The 23406-nt window shown below is 37.4% G+C and overlaps 1 protein-coding gene across 1 annotated transcript; it reads left to right on the plus strand.

Moving 5' to 3' along the window:
* Window positions 1–117: 117 nt before the first annotated feature.
* On the plus strand, window positions 118–23380 carry PPTC7 (protein phosphatase targeting COQ7). Its single transcript, XM_062590306.1, has 6 exons — window positions 118–425; window positions 10797–10976; window positions 14002–14200; window positions 16411–16534; window positions 18295–18424; window positions 19715–23380. Exons 1-6 carry the CDS (start codon window positions 224–226, stop codon window positions 19771–19773), a joined length of 894 nt encoding a protein of 297 aa, XP_062446290.1. The 5' UTR covers window positions 118–223; the 3' UTR covers window positions 19774–23380.
* Window positions 23381–23406: the final 26 nt, after the last annotated feature.

Consider the following 23406-nt stretch of genomic DNA (forward strand, 5'->3'; position numbering starts at 1 on the left):
GGCTGCTGAGGGGAGCCCGGCGGTGCGAGGGACAGCGCAGCGAGGGCGGGGGCAGGCCGAGGGGCCGGGCCGAGGAGGGGCCGAGCCGGGCCGGGGCCGGGGCCGGGGCCGGGGCAGGCCGGGGGGGAGGCTGGCCGCCTGCCGCGGGCTCGGGCCGGTGGGGAGGCGGCTGCGCCGGTGGCTCCCCTTGCTCGGCGCTCTGGGCTGCCGGGCGCCCCGCGCCATGTTCTCGGTGCTCTCCTACGGCAGGCTGGTGGCGCGGGCGGTCCTGGGCGGCCTCTCTCAGACGGACTCCCGCGACTACAGCCTGGTGACAGCCAGCTGCGGCTTCGGCAAAGACTTCCGCAAGGGCATCCTCAAGAAAGGCATGTGCTACGGGGATGACGCCTGCTTCGTGGCCCGGCACCGCTCGGCAGATGTGCTGGGTAAGTGCTGAAGCGGCTGTGAGCCGCCCCGAACTGCGGGTGCCGAAGCGCCTGGGCTGCGGCATGGGCCTGCGCTGGTCACGGGAGAGCTGGGGCTGCGGTGCTTGTAAACGACAAAGCAGGGTCTCCTTTTTACTTCTGAAAGATCCCTCCTGCTCTGAGCTGCAGCATGACACCCCCAGGCTCAGGCCGCCCTAGCAAGAGGTGGTGGATGCCGCCAGCCTAGGCCCAGCCTTGGTGTGTCACCTGTAGGTGCCTCCAAGGCCTGGTGGCTCTGAAAGACAGAGAAACCACCTGGAGCACGCTTCGCTTTCTTTCTGTGTTTAAAGTCTAGTCAAGTGTGATACTATATTCATTTTCAACACAGAAGATGATTGAAGCAGGCACTTCCTTGTTTCAGTACGTGCTTTGTCCTTGTCAAGTCAAAGACAAAGTGACATTGAGACTGGTTTCAAATGTCAAACTACAATTTGGTATTTGTTGTATCCTGATTGCATAGTCTGGCCTGCATTTATGTGCAAGGTGAATCTTAAGACTTTGGATTTCAATATAGTGCATAATTATAGCAAATCAGTGGAATATTCAGCTTATGAGTTACTTTGTTTTTGACAGTGCTTGACCTTTCTCCTGTGTAGTCAAGGTTGAACGTGGCTAACTGACAACTTGCAAAAGTTAGTTTTTGAGCTTCTCAGCAACAAAAACAACTTTACACTGCAATTTTTGTTGTTTAGGAAAAAAAATCCCCTCCCTCCTTTTCAACTGAAAAATGATGGGATTTTGATGCAGTGTGTCATGATGTTACAGTGCTTGGATGATACTTAAGAATTTTGTGCTGTCATTGTAATGTAATTGCGTTTTAATATAACAGAGGTTGTATCAGGAAACTGTAACTTGGAGTTAGGTAACAGTGTTCCTGGTTATTCTGAAGGAAGCTGTAGGTGATGCTATAGTTTTCAAAGAGATAGGGAAACTATCAATGTATTAGATAATCTGCATGTCTTCTGTGCCTGTTCCAGAGTAACTTTTTTTTTTTTTTGCATTAGAATTAGCTGTTGAACAACCATACTTTAACATGTGACTAACACTGGCTGCCTTTAAAGTTCATATGAGGCCATCACTGATAAATAGCTGAGCAATTGGTATTCATCCCTAAGAGAAAAGCAGAATCTGCTTTACTTAGAGGTGGACTCTTTGCATGGGGAAGAGGGTGTATTTAGAGCCATCTGCTAATGTTTAGGGGGGAATGGCCATATTTGGTAATTACCATATGTGGACTTACAGTCTGTCTCCTCTTCCTGCTGGAATCAACAGAGAAGTGCGTTAGTAAGTTTGTCTTTGCATTAATTTTCATGGCAACTTGATGACAAACAGAATTGTAACTCAAGGGTCAAACAGCAAAGAAGGCTTCAGACTAGTATATTTTAAATATCAACTTGAAAACAGAATTTAAACAGAACTTTTTTTTTCTGTAAAGCCGTTTCCATTTTTGTTCTTTATTTCTTTTCTAATATTCGTATGTAGGAATAAATCAAAATTGCTGCATATTTTGCAAACATTAATGCTCAGGATGGTTTTGGATGCAATCTAAGCTGTTGCTTTTTTCTTCATCTGGGGTTTAAACTTGTGGTTGTATTTGCCTCCTTGTTTCAGCTAGTACGATCACCTCTTTGTTCTCCATTTCTCATCAGCTCCACTCCACTGCTGCAAAAGGAATTTCAGCACCAGGGTTTCCCTGTCCTCAAGTTCCTCTTATTCTCATCACAAATCTGAAGTTCCTTATCCATCTTTTAGTGAGACATAACTTTTGTACTAACTCGGTACACCTCAGTAAAACTGTCTGAATTGTTGTCATTTCAAGTTTCAAATTTTTTAGTGTTAGTTTAATGAAGAGGCTCATATGCTTTTAGCAGAAGTGAACATTGTATACGCTAAGGGTGTTTTTAGAGAAGAGAGAATTTCAAGTGTATCACTTAGATTTAAGTCTGCCTTAGTAGTCATCAGTGACATAGCTATGCCAGATAATTAATTCAGAATTATTCTGTGCCAGTCTCTTCTGGAATCAGTATATGGAAGGGAAGCCTGTGTGGGGTGGATATGGGTGTGGTGTAATAGTGAAAGAGCTACTCCTAGCTCTTTGGCATGAGTGCTTGGAGATTCATTTTCTTTGGTCAAACAAAAGTTTGGCTAGGGTAGAGAGACTGTATGTTAATAGCAGAGATCTATTTGAATACAAAAATGCTAAACATGTTTGATCGTTAAATTTTCAATGTTTGCAGTATATGTGAAACAATGCTTTATAGCCTCTACTTTATCCTTTCATAGTAAGATCAACAGAAACTTTATGAAGATTCATGTTACTTCCAGTCCTCCCCTAGATGTTAAAGGCTTTATAGGGACTGTTACTGCTGTGCTTGAATCCTTGGGTTTTTGTCTCTTATTTTGTCTTCTGGCCTTTACATAGCTGTTAGATTTGTATGTTTTCTTCTTATACTGTGTGCAGGAAGGAACAAGAAACTCAAAGCTATAGTATTTCCTTTGGGATGCCTCTGAGAAAAGGAAATAGTTCTACTACTATTAATCTCTGCTCTTGGAGCCTCATGATTTATGCAAGTGTGTGTTTGCTGCTGCTGTTTGTACCATGTTGTACCTTTATGTGTGTTCACAGTCAGTTTCTTGATTGTCCAGATCCTCACATAGTTTCAGAATGCAATGGTCAAAATATTCAAATATCTTATTGACTCTGTGAACGTTTATGTAGCAGTTCATATTTGAAAGCATGCCTTTTTAAATAAAGGATACAGGATACATAGGTAATTTTTCAAAGCTAAAAACAAAACTTCAGAAACTGGCACCTTTTCTTCTAATTATCATATAAGCGGATTTTTTTTTTTTTTTTTAGAACATAGAGAACAAGCGCAATTTTTATAATGAATTTAAGTGGGTTTTTTTATAAGCATTTCGCTTAACCAAACTAAATTTTGAAACTTGTTTATAAATGTTGAGATATCTTATGCTGGTGATCTTTTTATCTGTTGTTGGGATCTGCCTTTTGTTGCTTATTCCTGCTTTATCAGGCTCCTGATGTCTTTGCTAGTTTTTATGCATTTTCCAAACTGTTGTGTGACTCATCGTTGAAACATTACAGCAACCAATCTGCATCCCGTGACAGCATCACTTATACAAAGTCTGTGCTGGGTAAGAGTTTGGGTGTAGCCAGTATAACTGGATTAGTCTTCCAAACTATTTCTGTCCCCTCAGCAGTAGTAGGGAACCGTTTGTCCACTAGAAAGTTAAAATTTGGCAGTTGTTCTATCAGCTGCAAATCTTGATTCAAATTTGAACTGAAAAGAATAGCATTTTATTTGAAAAACTAAATTTGTCATCAGCCTACATAGGAGGAATAAACCCCTACATAGGTGAAGTCCTTGGCTGGTTGTTAGTCTCATTATTTGTCAAGAAAAACATGTACAAGAAAAGTAAACTTAAAGGTAAAAGGATTTATAGATAAAATGTAAAGGTTGCTCTGGCAACTATAGAGGACATAGCTATTCTCTCTGATGCCTGAAGGTCACATAAGACTGTATTAAGTGGTTTATTTGGTATCATATCTGTTAAAGAGATTGCTGCTAAAACTTACCAATATAAAACAGGCAAGTGAGCTGCGTGTTTCACCTTCTATACTGGGAAAACTCAGGACATTTTAGATGGAGTATTCAGTGGTCTGAAAAAAAAAATCTACGTGCAATAGTCCAGGAATGTAAAATGAAATTTTCTCTTTAACATGGAACATAAGTACTGTCACTTGTAAAGGAATTACTTATTATTGAAAAACATGCCCATTAGCAGTTATATTCACTGACATGCTTGTCAATATAGCTAATCCAAGTGTCAGCAGAGCTATTCCTAAATGGTATAGAATGTAACCTCTTAGGAATGTAGCTGTCTTTCTGAAGGTAAAACTGGAATGTGATTTTTTTCTTCTTTACCGCAGTTGCTGTGAGAGTGCTGAACGTGTTATAATCAGAATTTACAATTGAACTTTATTATTATTATTGTGTGTGCTATTGATGCTTGTGATGGTGGACAATTTTTCACAAGAAGGTTTTAAGAGTTGCAGCTTGAGAGAAAAGCAAATTTTGACAGAAGTCACAGAAGGAAATAAGTAAAGCTGAATACGAGTACAGAGGCATTAATCATACTTATGTTGCAGGAAACATTGCAGAAATTTCCTGCTATTTACATTGGTTCTTCTGAATTATTAATATGTGAGCCTGAGATTATTCAGGCTATATGTACTTTCAATACAGCATGACTGATGTGTTCTACATTACCTACTCCTTTTCAGCATTTAATTGTCAACTGCTACTAGCAGTTCAGCTACAGAAAGTTTCTGGGTTACTGAACATCTTGAGAGATTATGTAGTTCTAGCTATACAGGGAAATTTTTTTTTAGAATTTTTAAAGACAAATACTGATGTAGTGCCTTCCTGTAGCTCTCAAAATCCACTGAGCGATTTCTCAGACTTAGGCTTAAGTAAAATGGATAAGAGATCCAACTGAAAATCTTGTTTCAAGAATAATGGTGAACTGTAGCAGGAAAAAAATGATGTAAAGGGCTTCTGCTTTCCCTTAGAAGTAAATGCACAATTTGTTTTTTTCAGTTCCCTGTTACTCCTTTCGTGTGTTCTTCAATATTCTCTCTCACTTTGTCTCCTACTTTTTTTTTTCCCCCATTACTTTCACTTAGATACTTCCAGCATCTTTAATGCAAGGGTGGTTAAGGGCAAGCATAACTTTTAAAATGCATGATGTGAATAAGTAACCTTTCATTTTGTAACTAATTATCAGTCACACACAGTCTACCTTTAGGGATTTGTATTCAGCTATCCTATTTCTTTGTCAAAACTTGAGGTGGGGAGGACCATTTGGACCATATTACCACAATAGCGTGATTCCATACGTGCTGCTGTTAAAGCTGCTAGAAAAGTCAATGTTAGCTTCAAGCTTGTGTCTTTCTTTAGGTGGAGGACTTGTCTAGGTGTGTAAATTACCTTGTCACTGATAAACTGATCTATGATTTATTTTGTCTCGACTGATGTGTTGACAAATATAAGGTGCTGTATTTCAAACTTCCGTGTAGCACAAGATTGTGCCTTGTTAGCATTTTAGTTTTTCTTCTATATTTGATGCAAAATAAATCTGATTGCATAAATGTATCCTTTTGATGCTCTTTTATCAGTTATTCATGGCTAATTCAAGTAAGGATCTGAAGAAGTACAGTGCTCATTAGGATAAGTAGAATGTCTTACAATCTTAATTGTGCATGCAGAAGCAATTTCTGCTGGCTTGCTTGTGCCTGCCTGGTGCTTCTGTGTACACTCATTCTTAGCTGATAGGAGTTCTGAAAGTGACTATCTATCAAGAGGCTTTGGGGACAGGGTGATACTTTTGGATTCTGACCGTGGACAGCTGAGGTTGCTAGCTGGCCAGAACTTCCAGTCTTGAAGCACTTGATTTGAAGAAAGTTTGACAGTGTCATGGTTTTGTTCTGAACTTCAAAACTGTTTAATTTTTATTTAGTCTGAACTAGATGGAAGATTTAGATCCAACTTAAATGTGTACAGTGAAAAGCACATAGTGCTAGTCTCAGCATTGGCTGTCTGTTCTCTGGGCTTTTGCAGTTAACTTTATGTAGTGCTGATAGTCAAAACAGCTTTAAGCTTGTATTTCAGCTGGTGTCTTATCCCAGGTGCTTTTAGCACTGTGAATTCAGTTTTATCAAATTTGAATGCTGCTATGTTCACTTGCTGAGTTTCAGTACTGCAACTTCAATCACTTGTGCTTTGTTTTGAAACTTTGTTACGATTATCTCTCTATGAGAGAGCTTGATTTACTCAATCTTTAAGTTAGAAAAAGCCAGTTTTTGAAGTGACAGATGCAGCGAGTATTTAATCTGGCAGTAACGTTTGTGTATTTTCCAGCAGAAGGCAATGTAGTAGAAAATCATCATTAATTCTGAAGGGTCCGCATAATGCGTTTAAATACTTGAGAAGCATTTGCTTTTTTAAAGTAAGTAACTTATTTGATATTTTCAGTTACTTTATTTACAGTGGTTGTTCATTTAGCCACAGGCATTTCGTTAATGTACATGGACACTGGTGTAATCTCTGAATACACTTGAACAAGGAAAATCCAGTGAAATCTTCCTTTTGTAGAAAGTTCTGATTCACTGAATAGCTTTAAAAAAATCAAAGATTTCATACAGTTCAACTTCAGCAATTTGTCTGTCAACCATGCAGTTTGTCTTAAATGTCCTATGATCCATATGTTGTAAGCTGAGTATTTGAAGCTAAACAGTGAATACTAGAAGACAACATTTAATGTTTTTTGATGAAATGGAAGAAAGTCAAAACTTGAGTTATCTTGTTTACTTGTTAAAATGATAATTACTTTTAATTTTTGTTTTTAATTGGGTGAAAATAAGGATAATATGACTCAATAAGCTTATCATTATTCCTTGGCAGTGATACTGCTAATAGTACTTACAAATTTTCCTTTGGTAAGAGAGGAGAAAACATGCTGTTGCATAGAAGGTGACTTATTTATGGGTGTATGGTTCTCTGTTCTTGCTTTTTCTAGAATTTGGAATATTGCAGAAATACTTTTTAGCTCCATGTTTTCTATATATCAAATATCACAAAGTTTTCTTGTACTTTATTCTCACTTATATTTCATCTTTTTTCAGTGGCAGTGAGTTCAACCTGTTTAAAATCTCACTCCTTTTCCATAAAACTGTCTAGTTTATGTTGAGAATTTAAAATGCTGCTTTTATTTGAAAAATATACTGGTCTGTAGGACAGGATGGCTGAAGATCTTAGGGAACTGGAATCTCTTATCTCAAGGCAAAAACAGTGATGGTAGATACTTTCCAGGTGGTATTGTGTAACTTAGGCAAAATACATTCAGGAAGCTCTATGTACTGTCATTGATCTGGATGGCAGCAGCAATTCCTGGCTCTTTGTTTGAGTGGGAGGAAGAATTTGTCTGCTCTGGCAGTGTTCACGTACCATGTTTTAGGAGCATGTAAGGTCATTTAACTTAATTTATTGACCTGTCTTCTTTTAAAGCATGCAATTAAAAAAAAATCTTTAGAGAAACCCTGCACTGTCTGTCTTGGGAAAAGACAAGACCTATATGACTGTGATGGTGCTTGAGTTATGGGTTGCAGGTTAGAAGAGACAGATGTTGCGTTTAAAGCATACTTACGGGCTTGTTCAGGAATGTGATGGTCCTCCTGCTCCTGTGCCAGGGATAACTGTCGTGTTGATTCTTAAGCAAATGGTCTGTTCTTTCCAATGCAGTGCAAAGCTGAGTTAGAGGGACCTACTCATACACTAGCTGGAGGATACTTGTGTTGGAAGGTACGGGCAGAATGTACTGATAGCTGTTCATAGCTTACAAAAAGCAGACAGGAAGGAAGACAGAAAAAGCCATTTCATGACTCAAGACAGAGTACGAAGTATACTGCCATGATTACAGATTCAAATTTCCTGCTTGGAGTTAGATGTGAGCTAAAGAAGTTGTCTGGCACACTCTTACGTGTGTTTTAAAAATTTAAATAGATTTGTATAATTAACCTGATCAGCTGCTTTTCATGAAAATTTTGGTTCTTGTATAGTAGTACTGTAATCCTTCTATTTAAATATTTCCCAAGAAAGCTAATGAAAAAATGGTCTGTTGAGCATTTGAGGAAACTACATAACTTTTGATGAGCTCAAAAGCTTTGCTCAGCAACTGTCAAACATCATCTTTTTATTGCGTTAACACTTTTGTTGCTGAAGCAATGCTGGTAACATGACAGATGCAAGAGGTCCATTTATATACAGCCTTCAAGTTCATACTGCTGTCTTCAGCTAGAAAAATTATAGCTGTGCTGTGCTCATCAAAGGGGAAAAAAAGATGCTCATCTGGTAACCTAATATAAAGCAAGCATCATCATCATCCAAACTGACCGTTCTCAGTTTCTATTTCAGTTCATATTCTAGATCAGAATGGAAACTTTTTCCTGTTGATCTTTTATTCTAGACTTGTTTGACTGGTGGTAGGAAGCAAAGGGTTAATCCAATATTAACTATAACCCGTGGGACTTGTAAAGAGAGGATTGATTTATTTATATTCTGAAGAAGCCAGAAAAGGCATGTCGCAGAATGCCAAGGTTGCTTTTGCATGAGCTTCGTTCCAGCCTCTGCTCTAAAGAGATGAACACAGGGATCTGCTTTCCTGTACAGTTCTTCTAAGAAAGCAAACATGGACAAAGCAGGTGTCTGAAAGGTTGTGCACTATTTTTGGGAGAAATCTGATTAATGTTGATAGGCTGTTCAGAATCTGGCTGTAACCTCCTGTCAGATTATAGTTCGTGCCAAGGTCAGCTCTAAACCTTCCATCTCGGTTTCAGATAGTGTCCGATGTGAAGGGCATTTGTAGATGAGGCAAACTTAAGTTTTACCATCTCAGTCAAATTTTCATGCATTTGCTAGAAGTGATATTCCTTCTAAACAGACAGTTCTTTAGCACAGTCTGATCTATGAAATTGGCTATTCATGCTTTTATCATGAACAAATTATATGAGCTTTATTCTGTTAAAAAACCCTATGTTTCAAGTGATAAGTTCCTTATAGGCTGAGGATCAAAAAGATTCTTAAATTCTGTTTAAAAAAAAAGAAAAAAGTATTATCCATGAGAGCAATCTACCCAAGGAGAAAATAATTCTGTCTTCAGACAGTGTTTTAATTTTAACGTTAAAGTAGATTGGCGAAATCCAAAACATTTTGGCCAAATATGCAGCAGAATACCATTTGCTGTTAGTGATTGGTCATAGAAAATTAAAAACAGTCTGAGCTCAGCCCATGATACTTGCTACAGGGAGTCCTGTAGTGGGAGAATTAGCCCATTTTTCTTTCTTGACTGTCTGTTATCCTGATATTTCATTACCTATTTACTTTAAAAGAAGATTCAGAGCATCTTTTGTTCAATACTTAAAAATCAATAGTAACTTCATAATTTTGTGGTTGTATGCCACAATGTTAGGCAACTTTTTTTTCATTTTGATTAAAAATCCATTTCCCTTGTTCTTCTATTGAGATTAATCTCTCCTCATTCATTCTGCATATACCTTTATTTACTGTTAATGTGTCTGGTGTGAGGGTGTGTTTTTTTTGTTGGTTTTTTTTTTTTTTTTTTTTTTTGCCTTATCTCATGAAAAGATTTCTTATTTCAGCCTGTTAGTCATCTTCCTCGCTGCCACCATACCTGCATCCCTCCGTAACCACAAGGGCTGACATTTCGCCAGAAACTTGATAGTTGAAGAGCTAAAGATACTAAACTGTGGTTCAGAAGGCTGAAGTGGGGCACTACTACTGCTGAATGAGAAAGCATAGATGTGCAGCTGTTGGATGTCCTTAAGATGCTGACGGTTTTCTGTACAATATCTACCACTTACTCCTGACTCAGCTCAGGAGTTTAGTCTTTTGTGACAGCAGGCTTCTGTTATCTCCAGCTGGCAGTGGCATCAAACCATTGTGAACATAGTGATTGGTTCTGCTCTCATCCACCTCTGACCACCTCCTTTCCATGTGCATCTTCAGTATTTGCCTCTGCTGTTGCACAGATGCTTCCCAAGCTTTGGCAAAATTTGTCTAATCCTCTGCTGTTTAGGCTGTTTTGAATAACTAAGTGAAAATGGGTTGGACTGTAGTCAGTTTTCATTCTCTTGCTTGGCAGGAGCTGTAAGCAACAAACTACTTTTGCACAATACAGGTCCCAGCATTGTATTGGTTTATATAGTTTTTGAACGCTTTTGAAAAATAGAAGTTTTGTTTCTACAGAAAGTGACATTACCAAGTGGAAAGCATCATCCTTCCAACGAGCAAGTTGCTTGAGGAAAAGCTTTGGGGCCCTCAATAGTGAGGAAGAGTTTCTTTGTCATTTTTATCCTGTTTAAAATCGTAGGACTTTGAAAACCAATAAAAAAACTCTTCTTCATTTTTAATGGGCTAATGGAAGGTTAATGTGATTGGATCTCCAAAAACTACAATAGTTATCCTCTAGTGAACTTGGTCTCCTCATGGAGTTCTGAGCAATAGACTTTTACTCTTTTTAGCAACTCAGATGGTATTTGGAGCTTTACATGGGAGCTAATGTTAGAGATTATCTTAAAAACACTTAGATTTTTTTTTCTTAAAGTTCTTTAGCCAGGTGCTGTGTGGTACTTTTTAGTTATTGAATGTAATAACTGTGTGAGAATTCAGTTAAAAACTTTGTTTTGGTAGCCATTTTGGTTCATACAACCTTTTTTGGTTTGTTTTCTTCTAGGTGTAGCAGATGGTGTTGGTGGCTGGAGAGACTATGGGGTTGACCCTTCTCAGTTCTCAGGGACTCTAATGCGAACATGTGAACGTTTAGTAAAAGAAGGACGGTTTGTACCAAGTAATCCTGTTGGAATTCTCACCACAGGTTATTGTGAGCTGCTGCAGAACAAAGTACCCTTGCTTGGTAAGACAGCAAAGATGTACAGATTGAATGTGTTGTATGTTATCCAGACATGTGCTTCTTTGGGATTGCTTAACTCTATTATTATTCTTCTACAGCAAATTTACAGACAATTGTCTTTAGCAGAAATTAAGATATTTTGGTAGCATCTTGTTTTTGGTTGCATGTTTAAAAATTGTCTTGACTCATTCAGTAATGCAGGGAATTCTTGTTTGTTTAAAAAAGAAAACAAACTGCCTTTGTATTTGAAAGGTATTCATCCATGCTTGCAGAAAGTTTGCAAAATAAGTTTTGCTATAGAGTATGTTATTGTGCCTGTGCTCACGCAGGCGTGCTCATGCAGGCGTGCTCGCTCTCACGCATGGGCTCTCTCTCTCTCTGTAAATGTGCATATAAATAATCATTCTGCATTTGAAAACTGTTAAGAGTTCCTTGTGACTGTTTAAGCTGTCCAAGCAAAAACATTTTCTGATGATAATAGTAATAGGATGCAGTTCTACTCATTCTCTTGTTGCCTTTCTTGTGCAACAAACTTAAAAACCTAGTTTGCTGAATTAGGTTGTTCATATCATATGGTCATTGGTATTTTATATTATTTTTATAATTCATGGGGAGGGCGGATCATCATAGGTTTGGGGGGGGGCTGGCAAACTAAAGTATATGCGTAGCATATTCTGTGCCAAGCATGACTTTAGGCAGCGTATTCAACTGCCTTAGAAATTGTGAACAGATAGATATGAAAGCAAAATTTGGCCTCAGCTGACAACCTTGCAAATAGAAGAGCTTTCTGAAGGGCATGTGACCTCTTATGCACCAAGAAAGAGTTACCCTGCATGATATGCATGCTTCTCACCTGACCTTAAAATACTGTGCCAGGAGAGTGCTGAGTAGACTATATTTAGCTTGTCTGCTGAGCTTAGGAACAGATGTTCTCACATTATATGCCTAAAGAATAGGTTCAAACCTCAGAAGTGACCTCAAGTGTCACTAAAATAGTGATGGTCAGTAATGACATTAGGATTTTGTGTGTTTAATAGTGCTTTTTTGTGCAAAGCATATGTAGCTGTAAGTGACCTACAAAGTGGGCGGCTGGTGAAAGTTCTCACAACTCCTTTGTAGACGGAGGCAAGCCTGTTTGGCTTGACCTTTAAAATTCTGAAAAGCAGCGTATGCTGAGTCACAAGATCTGCATTCTACACATGGCCTCCTAGTTACACTGTGTTAATACAGTTAGAATTTGAAACTAATGATCGTTAGTCTTTCTCCTTTGTCCAAGAATAGTATTCTTAGAAGTAGGAAAAAAAAACTTTGAATTAACCCAGCAGCGAACATTTAGGATTTATTTGAAATAAAGTGAAGGGAGAGGACTTCATTAGGAAAGGTTCATTAAACATTAACTTCTACTTGCTGGTGTGCTTTAAGCCTTGATACTTAGTTTATCAGAATTGAATCTGCCAAATATTACAACATGAAATTGGAGCGCAGTGAAATTGAGTCATTTATTTCAGGACTATTCTTGTATTACAGAACAGTTGTGGACTCTGTCATATATAAAATATTTTATATATATATATATATATATATATATATATATAATATATATATATAATATATATACATATATTTGACTTACTGTCCAAAGAGGTTCACTATATGCCCTAAAGAACAAATCAGGTGCAAGTGAATTGCAGGGATTTTCTGTTAGAAAGTGAGGCATCTGGAATAAGTGGTGCATAGACTCAGCTGAACTTTGGTAGCAAGCCCAACTGTAAGTTTAGCTCACTGTAAGTCCATGGTCCTCCCAAGGTGTAGCCATGCTTGGAAACTTCTGCTGGTAGAACATTATGGCAGAAGTTTAGTTATGCTCTAGCCCGTGATACAGGGGCTTCTGTTGGAGGTGGTTTGAAGTTGGGAAGAATACAGCTTCAGCTGTATTTCACACTTTCCAGGTATGAATGTTCTTTTGGATGCATTGCCATCCTGTCAGCAGAAATTAAGTAATTTATGTTTTCTGTGAAGGACTCAGTCTGTGTATGAGTGTCTTTGTGATACAGTAATTGTTGTGGTTTGCTACCAAGCACAGTTAGTGGCTAGGTCCTCGTGAATGAATCAAGAATTCCTTAGTGTCTTCAAGCATGACTGAAATAATTCTGAGTGCTGTAGACTTGCGGAAATGTTTCCCTTCTGTCTTACTTTAAATTTTTAACTAATCTGGAGTAATATTTGTCTGTGAAATATCTTTTTCAACTTGTGGAGATAATATCTTGAACACAAGACAGGAATTTTTCTTAACTTAGTAAGATGGGTAGTGACGATATTTACAAAAAAAATCCTCCTGTTTAAATAGAACTATGTTAAACTTGATTTGTATTGACAGATTTTTTTTTTTTAAAAAAGCTAGCAGAATACCAACTTATGTGTAGTATAGCATGTTGTCACTTGTTGGATAAAGGTGGTAATTTCTTCGGCTTTAGAGAGGTATATTATTTCTGAATGGATGGCATGAATAAACTGCGTTTCTTTAAAATGTTTAGGCCTTTCTTGTTGAGACGGTTTTACAGAGTTATCCTGAAAAGAAAAGCATGTTAATATTCTGACAAGAATAGTGGAAAAATATCTAAGAACCACTTGCAGTTATCTGTGTACTTGGCACGGATTACTTACAGTTGGTGTGTAGAAGATACCTAGCACAGTATGAATGCTGGGGGAATTCAATTATTCTCATGCTTTCAGAACTTCTGCATTTTGTTTTCTGTAAATCCAGTCTCCTATAGTAGAATGTGCTGACGTGTCTTGGGATGGAAAACTGTAAATAAACTGGAAAAAAAAACAGATATTTGTCAGCATAATGTGTTTACCTAGATCAAAGCAAGAAATGTTCTACATAAAATTGTATGTGTTGTAAAGATTGCTGATATCTTGCTGTTTTTAAGTGTATATTAATTTTCTGACATTATTGAGTATTTCTGTATACAGTAAGCAGTTTTTATAAGGCTAATTCCAGTTACCATTTTCAATTTCGTTATAGGAAGCAGTACAGCTTGTATAGTAGTTCTAGACAGAACAAGTCATCGTTTACATACAGCCAACTTGGGAGATTCTGGATTTTTGGTAGTCAGAGGAGGAGAAGTAGTACATCGATCTGATGAACAGCAGCATTACTTCAACACTCCGTTCCAGCTGTCAATAGCTCCACCTGAAGCAGAAGGAGTTGTCTTAAGCGACAGGTAAGATGAGAGAGGATGTTAAGTCTTTAATCCATAATTGTGATCAACCCTGAGAAAGTTACAGTTTTGCTGCTACTATACTTTTTTGGATAGTGCAGTGTAGCATGCAGGCTTTATTTAAAGTACCCAATCAGTGTCTTACACCCATCCCCATCTGTATTTAAGGTAATGTGATTATTTCTCACTTCATACTAACCAAATTTTGTAGGCTGTTGCACAGTCCAACTTTGGGTTAATGATTGTCATAATGACATATTTCCATAGAATCTATGGTGTGCACTTGGCATGTTCTGGTCCATGGAGGGACTTTGTTCAATACAATGATTGCAGTGAAGACTACAGCTGCTGGATGCACTAGCCATCGTGCATGAACCTCTTGTCTTATCAACAGCTTTTGTTCCAGTCCCTATCTGTACTGATTGGGAGTTGCAACTGGTTGGGAGTACAGTAATTTAGATATCTTGGCAACAAGGTAGTAAGTACTTGAAGAATATAGCAGGGGAACATGTGACTGTAGCTTGTGTTTCCAAGTAGCTGTGTTTCTAGCAGCGTATTGTATTTGACCAAAATGAGCAAAACTCTGTTTGGCGGAACACCAAGCTGGGAAATGAGAGTATTGGGAAAGGACAATCTGTTCACAGGAATGAGTTGTTCCAAAGGCAGATTTATACTTGTGTCTTCTCCTAAGAAATCTAGAATGTCAGGCAAATAGCTCCTCTGAATCTGTGAAATATCACTAAAAAGATGCAAAATAAAATGCAAAAAAAAAAAAAGTATGCATATTTAAATGTGTTAAAATTTAGCTCTCAGATCAATGGTTATGCTCTCATTAAAGCGTTGTCCCTCTTAAGAATACAAAAAGATAAACAGATGTCTTCAAGGAGTTTTAACATAGTATATAGGGAACAGAATAAGGATCTTAATTTTTTTCATTTAAGGTTTGAAATATCAAGCCTGATGCAGTTAGGTGTATGTTATTTACTGCAAAAATAGCTCTTTTTGAAAGTTATTGGAACGCCTCACTGTTCTTGCAGGTGGTTTTATGCCTTCATTTGTAGTTTTTTACTTTGTAAAGCTGCAGGGAAGAAGCTGGTGTAGGATTCTGAAATTAGAACCTTTAAATAATCTACTAACCTCTATATTAGAAGAGAATTAAATTACTTTTTGGAATTCCAGAACTATTGAAGTGTTTTAATTTTTCTGATGTACTATGTCTTATGTGGAAAGAAAAAAAATACTACAAGGATAATTGATAACGTCCATTTGAAATCAGGAAAACGAAAGAGACGTTGCATAACAAGGAAAGTGCAAGATAAATCAAATCTCTCACTTCCATTCTGAATCATGATTATAGCTTGCTGGCTAGTTTCTGCACTACTGCTGACATTAATTAGTACTCATGCGTGTTGTCTAAATGCTCCTCTGGTATTTCTTATTTGTTGCCCCAATTAAATGTTAAATTTGGCTGTGTGTGAAGATGGACAGAAAATCTAAAGTCTATTAACCTTCTGAAGCTGCAAATCAATTGAGCAAAAGCGGCTCTTCTGCTTTTTGGGATACGCAAAAGGTGTGATATGCTGTGCATTTTGTTCTTCTCAAAGGAAGAAGGATCTTTAAGTTTTTGTCATTATGCTGCTTCTGAAAATCAGGTTTCACAGCAATATTCATGGCCAAAATACGTATTTCCTCTTCTTTGTATTGTTAATATGTCAGACGTAAGTAGACCTAGTTGTTGTGGTCTCTTGGTAGTGGTTTCTGGATACACTTCATTATCCATTGCAATAGAAAGTGATTCAAAATTCTTAAGTGTTTTGGCCATTCCTGTTATGAATTGTCCTTTCAAGTATAGCTCTATTACATATTTAAGGTGGGTAAGAAGGAAGCCCTGAATTGCCATTCTGCTTGCTGGTTTCCATGGAGATACACTTGCAAAGTGGAGTAGTCTGCAGGATTGTTCATCTGGGAATTTTAAATGTAAATCCTTTCTGTAATAGCTGGAATGTTACCTGTTTGCAATCACAGTTCTTCTGTTGTAGCTACCTTGACAAGCTGTCTTGGTGCAAAAGCTCCGCAGTTGGTGATTCTTTCTTTTGCAGCAACATACATAGCAGTAGTGAATTGCAAAAGCTGTTGATGTGCTAGTTTGATATTACTTGGTGCCTTAGTGATAGCTGGAAATGGTTTCTTTGACATACCTCTTATCTTCATAGCCCTGATGCTGCTGATAGTACTTCTTTTGACGTCCAACTTGGAGATATTATTTTGACTGCAACAGATGGACTCTTTGACAACATGCCTGACTACATGATTCTTCAGGAGTTGAAAAAGCTAAAGGTAAGTGTATGTATTCTCACATAGCAGCCAACTGCTCATACACTGTATTTTACCTGTAGTTGCTGGTTGTAGATTGTGTACATGAAAATACAGCATTCTCTTACGAGTATTTGAGGGGGTGGGCTCTATACTTAAAAATAATTTGAAGGTTATCTGAAAACTTACAAAATGGTAGTTCTCAAGAAGTATGGGCTATCTGAATTGAGTTGCGTGTCTGTGAAAAATCTTTACCTTTCTGTTAAAAATTCCCTTTTTTCCACAATCTTTAACTTTTTCCAGGTTAGTAACTGCAAATGTTCCTTTTAAATAATAAAAATATATTAAACAATTCTAGTCTGGATAAGAGTGTTGTGCTTAAGGCTATTTACTTACACAAAGGAAAGCATACTTGTGAGGTATCAATACGTATAACTTCCCTGAGGAAACTGTTTTGATGTTATGAAATGCAAATAAAGCTAACGTAGAATTATAGTGCGGTTTCAGAAAATTTTGCCTGCTTTTATCCTGCAGCTACACAACTGAAAGGTGATGTCAGACAGAGATATGTGTCCTTAGAGACGAAGTGTCTGAGAGGCCCCTGTCTGAACATGAGGTAGATAGTGATGACTACTGTAGAGTGGGGAAACACAATCGTTTTCTCACTCTTTTTGGGGTAGTATTCAGACCTAAAAGTGAAAAGCTGTAAAATGAAAAATGTGATTGTAGCGCATGTCAAAATATTACAGAGGCTTTGATCAAGCTAGCGATAGTAATGACAGCACTGAAGGTGCATTAGCATGCTTTAATGACCGGATTTGGAAGAGGCCTGTGTGCTGGTTGCTAGCCTGTATGGCTGTTACTTACACTTTAGCTAGATAATACTTGGGTTTGCTATACTTCTACTTTCCCCTTTTCTGCATAGACATAATCTTAGCCTAAGTGGACACTAGGGGTTTAATTCTCTTGTGGAAGACAGTTGAGCTCCACCTCTTGGGTTATTTAGGTAAGGCCCTGTAGGGCTCTGTGGGGTAGGAAGTTCAGCCAAAGTGCCTGCTAATTCCCCAAACTGCTGGGAAGACATCTGAAATGACAGGATGCTTCAAAATAGTTAAAACCAAAACCAGTGATGATTGCCCTGTCATGTTTGCTTGTGTATGAAAAAAGTAATGGAGTAAAGCAGCAGAAGTACTGAAACCAAAAAAGATTGGAACTTGAAGTCTGCAGAAAGTTTCCCTCACTAAAATTTTCTCATTTAATTTCATAAGAAGCCTCTCTCCTGCCCCCTCCCCCAAGGAAGCACTTTTTGATTTGGGCAAAAGCCTCAGAGATTTAAGACTTTCTGATCAAATTAAAACATAATTACTTCAACTGGGCCTGGTTTGTGAGGGAACAACGGCTCTTTCCATGTGAACTGCTGGTATTAGATATCAGATCTATTTCAGGTATTTAAAACCTGCATTTCCTCTATAAAACAAGTCTTATAGCTGCTGGTAGGGAACAGGTTTAGACTTCAGTTCTGAAGATTTTCAGTTCTAGCCCAAATTTATAAGGGCTAGAACATAGTGAAGGTTCCATTTGGAAAAGAAGATAATAACTAGTACCTGAACTTGAGAGAGAGAAGTCTTGTAGCCAGGTGTCTGTAAAGCTGACATACATCATTAAAATGACTACTGACAGAATTTCTTAAAAGAAAAAAAAATATATATATATATATATATACATACATACATATATATATACACACGCACACACATATATATAATTTATTTTCATTAATTTAGAACTCAAACTATGAGAGTATACAGCAGACTGCAAGAAGCATTGCTGAGCAGGCTCATGAGCTGGCATATGATCCCACTTACATGTCACCGTTTGCACAGTTTGCGTGTGACAATGGATTGAATGTGAGAGGTAAGGCTTTTTCTTTTTTTTTCTTCCTCCTCCTCCCACTCCTGCTATCCTCAAGAAATCTTAAGTTAGAAAGTGAATTTCTGGTATTCTAAAACCTGAAAATGAAAGCACAGTGTTAAGAAATATACTTGGCAACAGATCTGCCCCAGCCTAGTGCTTTTTTTGACAAGCTCCCCAGATCCTGACAAGGTTATGCCAGGCCCAAGCTAATCAGAAGCCAGCTGTAATGCAGAGAACTCAGCTCAGCAATGTAATGTTCAACGTAATACGTACTCTCCTGCACTGGGAATTCAGCCTGGAGCAAATTCTGTAGGCTCCCAGGAGAACTGTTCTTGATTTGTTCCTTGAATTCAGGCTCTCTGTGGGTTTTTGTGGAGGTTTTTATCCTTTTAACATTACTATCCCAGTACTGATCTCAGTGTTGGCTGTATTTTCTATGCTCTAGAAAATCATTAACACCTGGCAGAGTTCATAGTTCTATTAAATACATATTTTTTTAGAAATTTCTGCTAGTAAAGATGCCCTCATTATCTGTGTATCAAGAGAGCAGGATTTCTTGCGAGGCCCTTTAGCACCTTTCCTAAAAGTTGAGACAGTAGTTCTGACAACGTGGAGCAGGAGCTTTACAAAGAGCCTAATCTGCTGTGGAAACACTAAATGGAATCTATTGCTAGCATTGTCCAGCACAATTATTCACTAATGAAACTGCAGCTGTCTTGAATCCAAAGGACTGATTTGAACTTCTGCATAGTAAAATACCTGAGCTTTCTCAAATTTTTGAGTGTATCATTCCAGTTACTCTGATTTGAAAAGCGGTTATTAAAAATGCTAAGCTTTTAAAATGATTTGCAATAATGCAGTGCTGGAGAAAATGCTAAAGAGATACTTCAGTGTTTGATTTACAGTAAATTCCTGAGAAGATATTTCTGTTTATTGGAGCTTGTCTGTATCAAATTTCCTTTAATTTAAAAAAAAATGTGTATTAGAAAACAGGCTTTCTGCTCTGTTGGTAAACAGTGTTCAGGGTTCTATACTCTTTTTAACAGTTTGATTTCAATATTACTTAAAAAAGAGAGCTCTTTTCTGCCCTGTTAAATGCTGTTGCCTACTCACAATTGCATTTGGAAGGGAAGTGAAGGAAGCAGAGTTCTCTTGTCTATGCAAAACTATTTTTGAGTATTTAACTCCTTTCAATAAGGATTTCCACTAGGAAAATATCATGGACTGAGAAGTTATATAAGGTGACCCACTGTGGTTTGATGAAATAGTTTTATTTTTCTTATGTTACAGGGGGAAAACCAGATGATATCACCGTCCTTCTTTCTATTGTAGCTGAATATACAGACTGATTTGCCCAGAGTGTCAGCTTCTGATGTTTTGATTATCCCTGAGCTCCTAGCTTCACATGTACAGTTTCCTGCTGGCAGGATTGCTTTCTTTGCAGCTGATCTCAGCAGCCAGTTTTCAAGCTCGTTGCCTGTCTTGAGACACAACTGAAGTCCTTGTTAAGAACCACTCTTCTAGTACACTGGTCTTTGTCTGCCAGCAAGAAATGAAGAAACTCAAGGCTTGAAGCATGTCTTTCAGAGCTTAGTAATTGTCCGTAAAAGGGGGAGGATCAATCGCACATTGTTACTGCATTTGAAATGTGACTTACTTTCAAATGGTAAATTGGTTTATCATCATTCAAACTAGATTTAATAGAGAAAACCTCTACAAGAGGGCGTGTTACTATATCTCCTAGAAACATTCACCATTCATTAAAGGGTATGTTACAGAACACAGTTTCAGAAGCGTAGTCTTGTTACAGTGATAGCTGAGGTTTTGTGTTTCTAAGCTCCAGTTTTCAGGAGACTTTATAACTGCTGTAAACATTTTGCTTTTGTCATACATGGTGTCAGCCTAGGAGCCTTTTCTAGTATAAAATTTCAAAAACATAGTTCAAGTTATATGGATGCAAATGTGTTTTGTGATTTCAGGTGCTTAACTGTGATCTTAAAAGTTCTGCAGATCATTTGTCCATAATGGGCCTGGTATCTGGATGTTTTGGCTATGGGTAAACTTTTTTTAAAAAAAAAAAAAAAAAAAACAGAAGTTGTGATTTCAGTCTCAAAATCCAAAATGGTCAAAGCTGAGGTCCCTGCAGCATTTTAACCCATTTCGCCAGCACGTGATGATTTGGCATAAGTGCTACAGTGAGAGGTTGCATGAAGTACAGAATCATCCTCAACTCTGAACTTCTTTGTTTTTGGCAGATAATTCTGTTAACTGAACATAATTTGTGTTGATATTGCTATTCTTGCTTAGATAGAACAGAATATGTTGCACCAATTTAAGTCAAGTTGATCCTTGTCTTTCTAACTCTCAAACATGCACCTCTGCTTATGCTGTGGCAGCAGCAGTTAAGTACAAAAATAGAAACTTAACTGAATAATTAGCAAAACTTACATTTCAGTAACTGAAGTTTAGGATTTTCAGAACGAACCTTAATGATGTTTACAGTTATCTAATAGTCACTTTGCAATATTACATTTCCTTTCAAATTACAGTATCTCACAATTGTTCCCCCCCCCCATTCCGTCAAGCTCTCATTTGTTTCCTGAGGCTCATATAAAAAGCTGAGAGCTGTAAAGATTATATATATTTTTGGTCATTTTTCATTAACTTTTTTGCTGGTAGAAAAGTATGTAGAAATAAATTAAAGCCATGTTTTTATATATAAAAAGTCGGGTAATGTTGATGTTTAGGTGAGTGCAGTTAAACTTGGTCAGTAAGTAATCTTACCTAATATCAAAAGGAGATTTTTACTACCTAGTTTATTGTATTAAAACTGTTTAAGTTTGAGGTTACCTCAACTTGTTTAAAGAATTTTTTGTGGACTTGTACTGTATATTTGCGTAACTATGTCAAGCTTTTATTTAAGATCATTTAACATGTACCATGTACATGTCACTTTACTATATTTCAATGCATCATGCTTGTAACAGGCATTTCATTTATAATAAGTGATTAATTTGGAAGCTCTTCAGTAATTTATCTGCTATTCCTAAATTGGCATAATGTTAGCTATCTATTTTAAATCACCTTATAATTGTCAAAATGCCTTAAGTACCCTAACTTGACCAAAATATTATTTTGGTGAGGGTATGGGGAGGATTATATTAATGAAGAAAAACTAATTAGTTTTGTGATATATGGAACAGTGAGTGGTGGATAACTTTGCACAAATTGTCAGTCCTTGTTATTTTTTAAAATTGAACAAGCTGTATCTAGCTGTCTTGTTAGAAGGAATGTATTCATGCTGCAGTATAGGGCTTTGTTTCTAGTATTTGGGAGGGCAGTTTCTCTCTCAGATCTGGGTATCTTTACATTTTATTCTTCAGTATTTACTATCATGCTTCTTTATTAGAGCAGATTTGATCAATTATTCTTTCCCTTGAACTTCAAATAATGCCCTGGTAGACCTGGACTGTTTTGCACTCTGACCCTTTACTCAGTACACTCATGTCCAGTCGTTGTTTTTTTTCCACTTGCTAGAACTTTAAATTGGGAGATGTGTGTGGATCAGATAAATGAGTATGGCAAAGGTGCTTGCCCCCAAGTGAGACGTTGCATGCGCTGTACTCTGCCTCTTTTGATCCTGGGTCTGGAACCCGAGATCGTGGAGATTCAGCCACCTTTACAGAAGCTAAACTGTGCTGCCTGGTGGGTTTGAGTCTAAGCCTTGCTATTTGTGTTAAAGCAGTTTTTAGCTGAGTGGTATATATAAAGCCATTTGCCTCATATCACATCTTTTTTTTTTTTTAATAAAGAACAAATTTGGATTTTAATTTACGAATCATGAGTTTATCCCTCACTGGACACACCAAAGACCAGTAAAGCTTATAGCTTTTCCATCTGTTTATAAAGCAATACTGTATTATAAAGAATTAATATTTTTATCACATGCTTGATTGTTTTTGTTTTTTTTAAGATGTGCACTCTAAACATATCAAACCTAATTTCTTCCTATGAACTTAAGCTGTCTGCGCACAAAAAATTGTTTGAAAAGGAAATGACAGGGCCCATAATATTAAAATACCTTTAAAAGATGCATGAAGCAGTAACACTTTCTAGGGATAGATTATTGTGACTGTTTATGAGAAGAATGTACAAGAAAGGTGTGCCATGAAATGGAAGCCTGCGTGAATGGAGAACAAGTTGGCTTCCAGCTGCTGCAGAGACTTTTACATTTCTGATCAGGAGCTGGCTGTTAGGGAGCAGTAATTTGAAGGAGAAGGAAGAGTTTTATATACTGGTAACCTATGGTACACAGAATATAATAGCATTTGCAGGAGTCAGGATTTCTGCAACAGTGTTACTAGGTATATGGGTAAAAAAGAAAAAAAAAGGGCTAAGATATGGTGAATTGAAAAACTGTGGTTCCTTGCTACTTTTATGGCTATCTTTGGGAGACCTGCAGCATACAGTTTCCCTCTATATTTACTTTCTCTGTGTTCATAAAGAAGGTATGGCCAAAAAAGGGAGGAAAGGAAAAAAGAAAAAAAAAAAAAAAAAGAAGAAGAAGAAGAAGAAGAAATTTTTCGGGACCAGATAGTTATGCCAGAGTAAGGGAGAGGTGAAGTTCTGGCAAAGATGCAAAGTATTTTGTGGTTGAATCTCTCTCTTGGTAATGGACATCTTTTCTCCAAGGGAAAACCAGACTGTGTGTGTGTAGTAACTGTATGAAGTAGTTTCTTACAAAGATAGCTGAAGTAATAAAGCAAATCTGAGTCTGTATCTAATGAGGATGCTTTTTTTGTTGTTGTTTTGTTAAAATGAGACTATCATCTATGCTTACCTAAGAGGCAATTATGTGAATTTCATGTCTGAGGTATAACTTATGCAGGAATAGTTCTGTAAATACATTTAAATGAGTTGTAAAGATATTTAATAAATATAGTATTTATACTAAAATGTGGGGTTTTTTGTTTTTTTGGTTT

Source organism: Rhea pennata, chromosome 17 (genome assembly GCF_028389875.1).
Source record: "Rhea pennata isolate bPtePen1 chromosome 17, bPtePen1.pri, whole genome shotgun sequence".
Taxonomy (NCBI): Eukaryota; Metazoa; Chordata; class Aves; order Rheiformes; family Rheidae; genus Rhea; species Rhea pennata.

Coding starts and splice junctions, on each gene's coding strand:
- PPTC7 (XM_062590306.1), top strand. CDS start 224: ATGTTCTCGGTGCTCTCCTACGGCAGGCTGGTGGCGCGGGCGGTCCTG. Junction 10,977..14,001: donor GAACAAAGTACCCTTGCTTG/GTAAGACAGCAA, acceptor ATTTCGTTATAG/GAAGCAGTACAGCTTGTATA. Junction 14,201..16,410: donor GGAGTTGTCTTAAGCGACAG/GTAAGATGAGAG, acceptor TTATCTTCATAG/CCCTGATGCTGCTGATAGTA.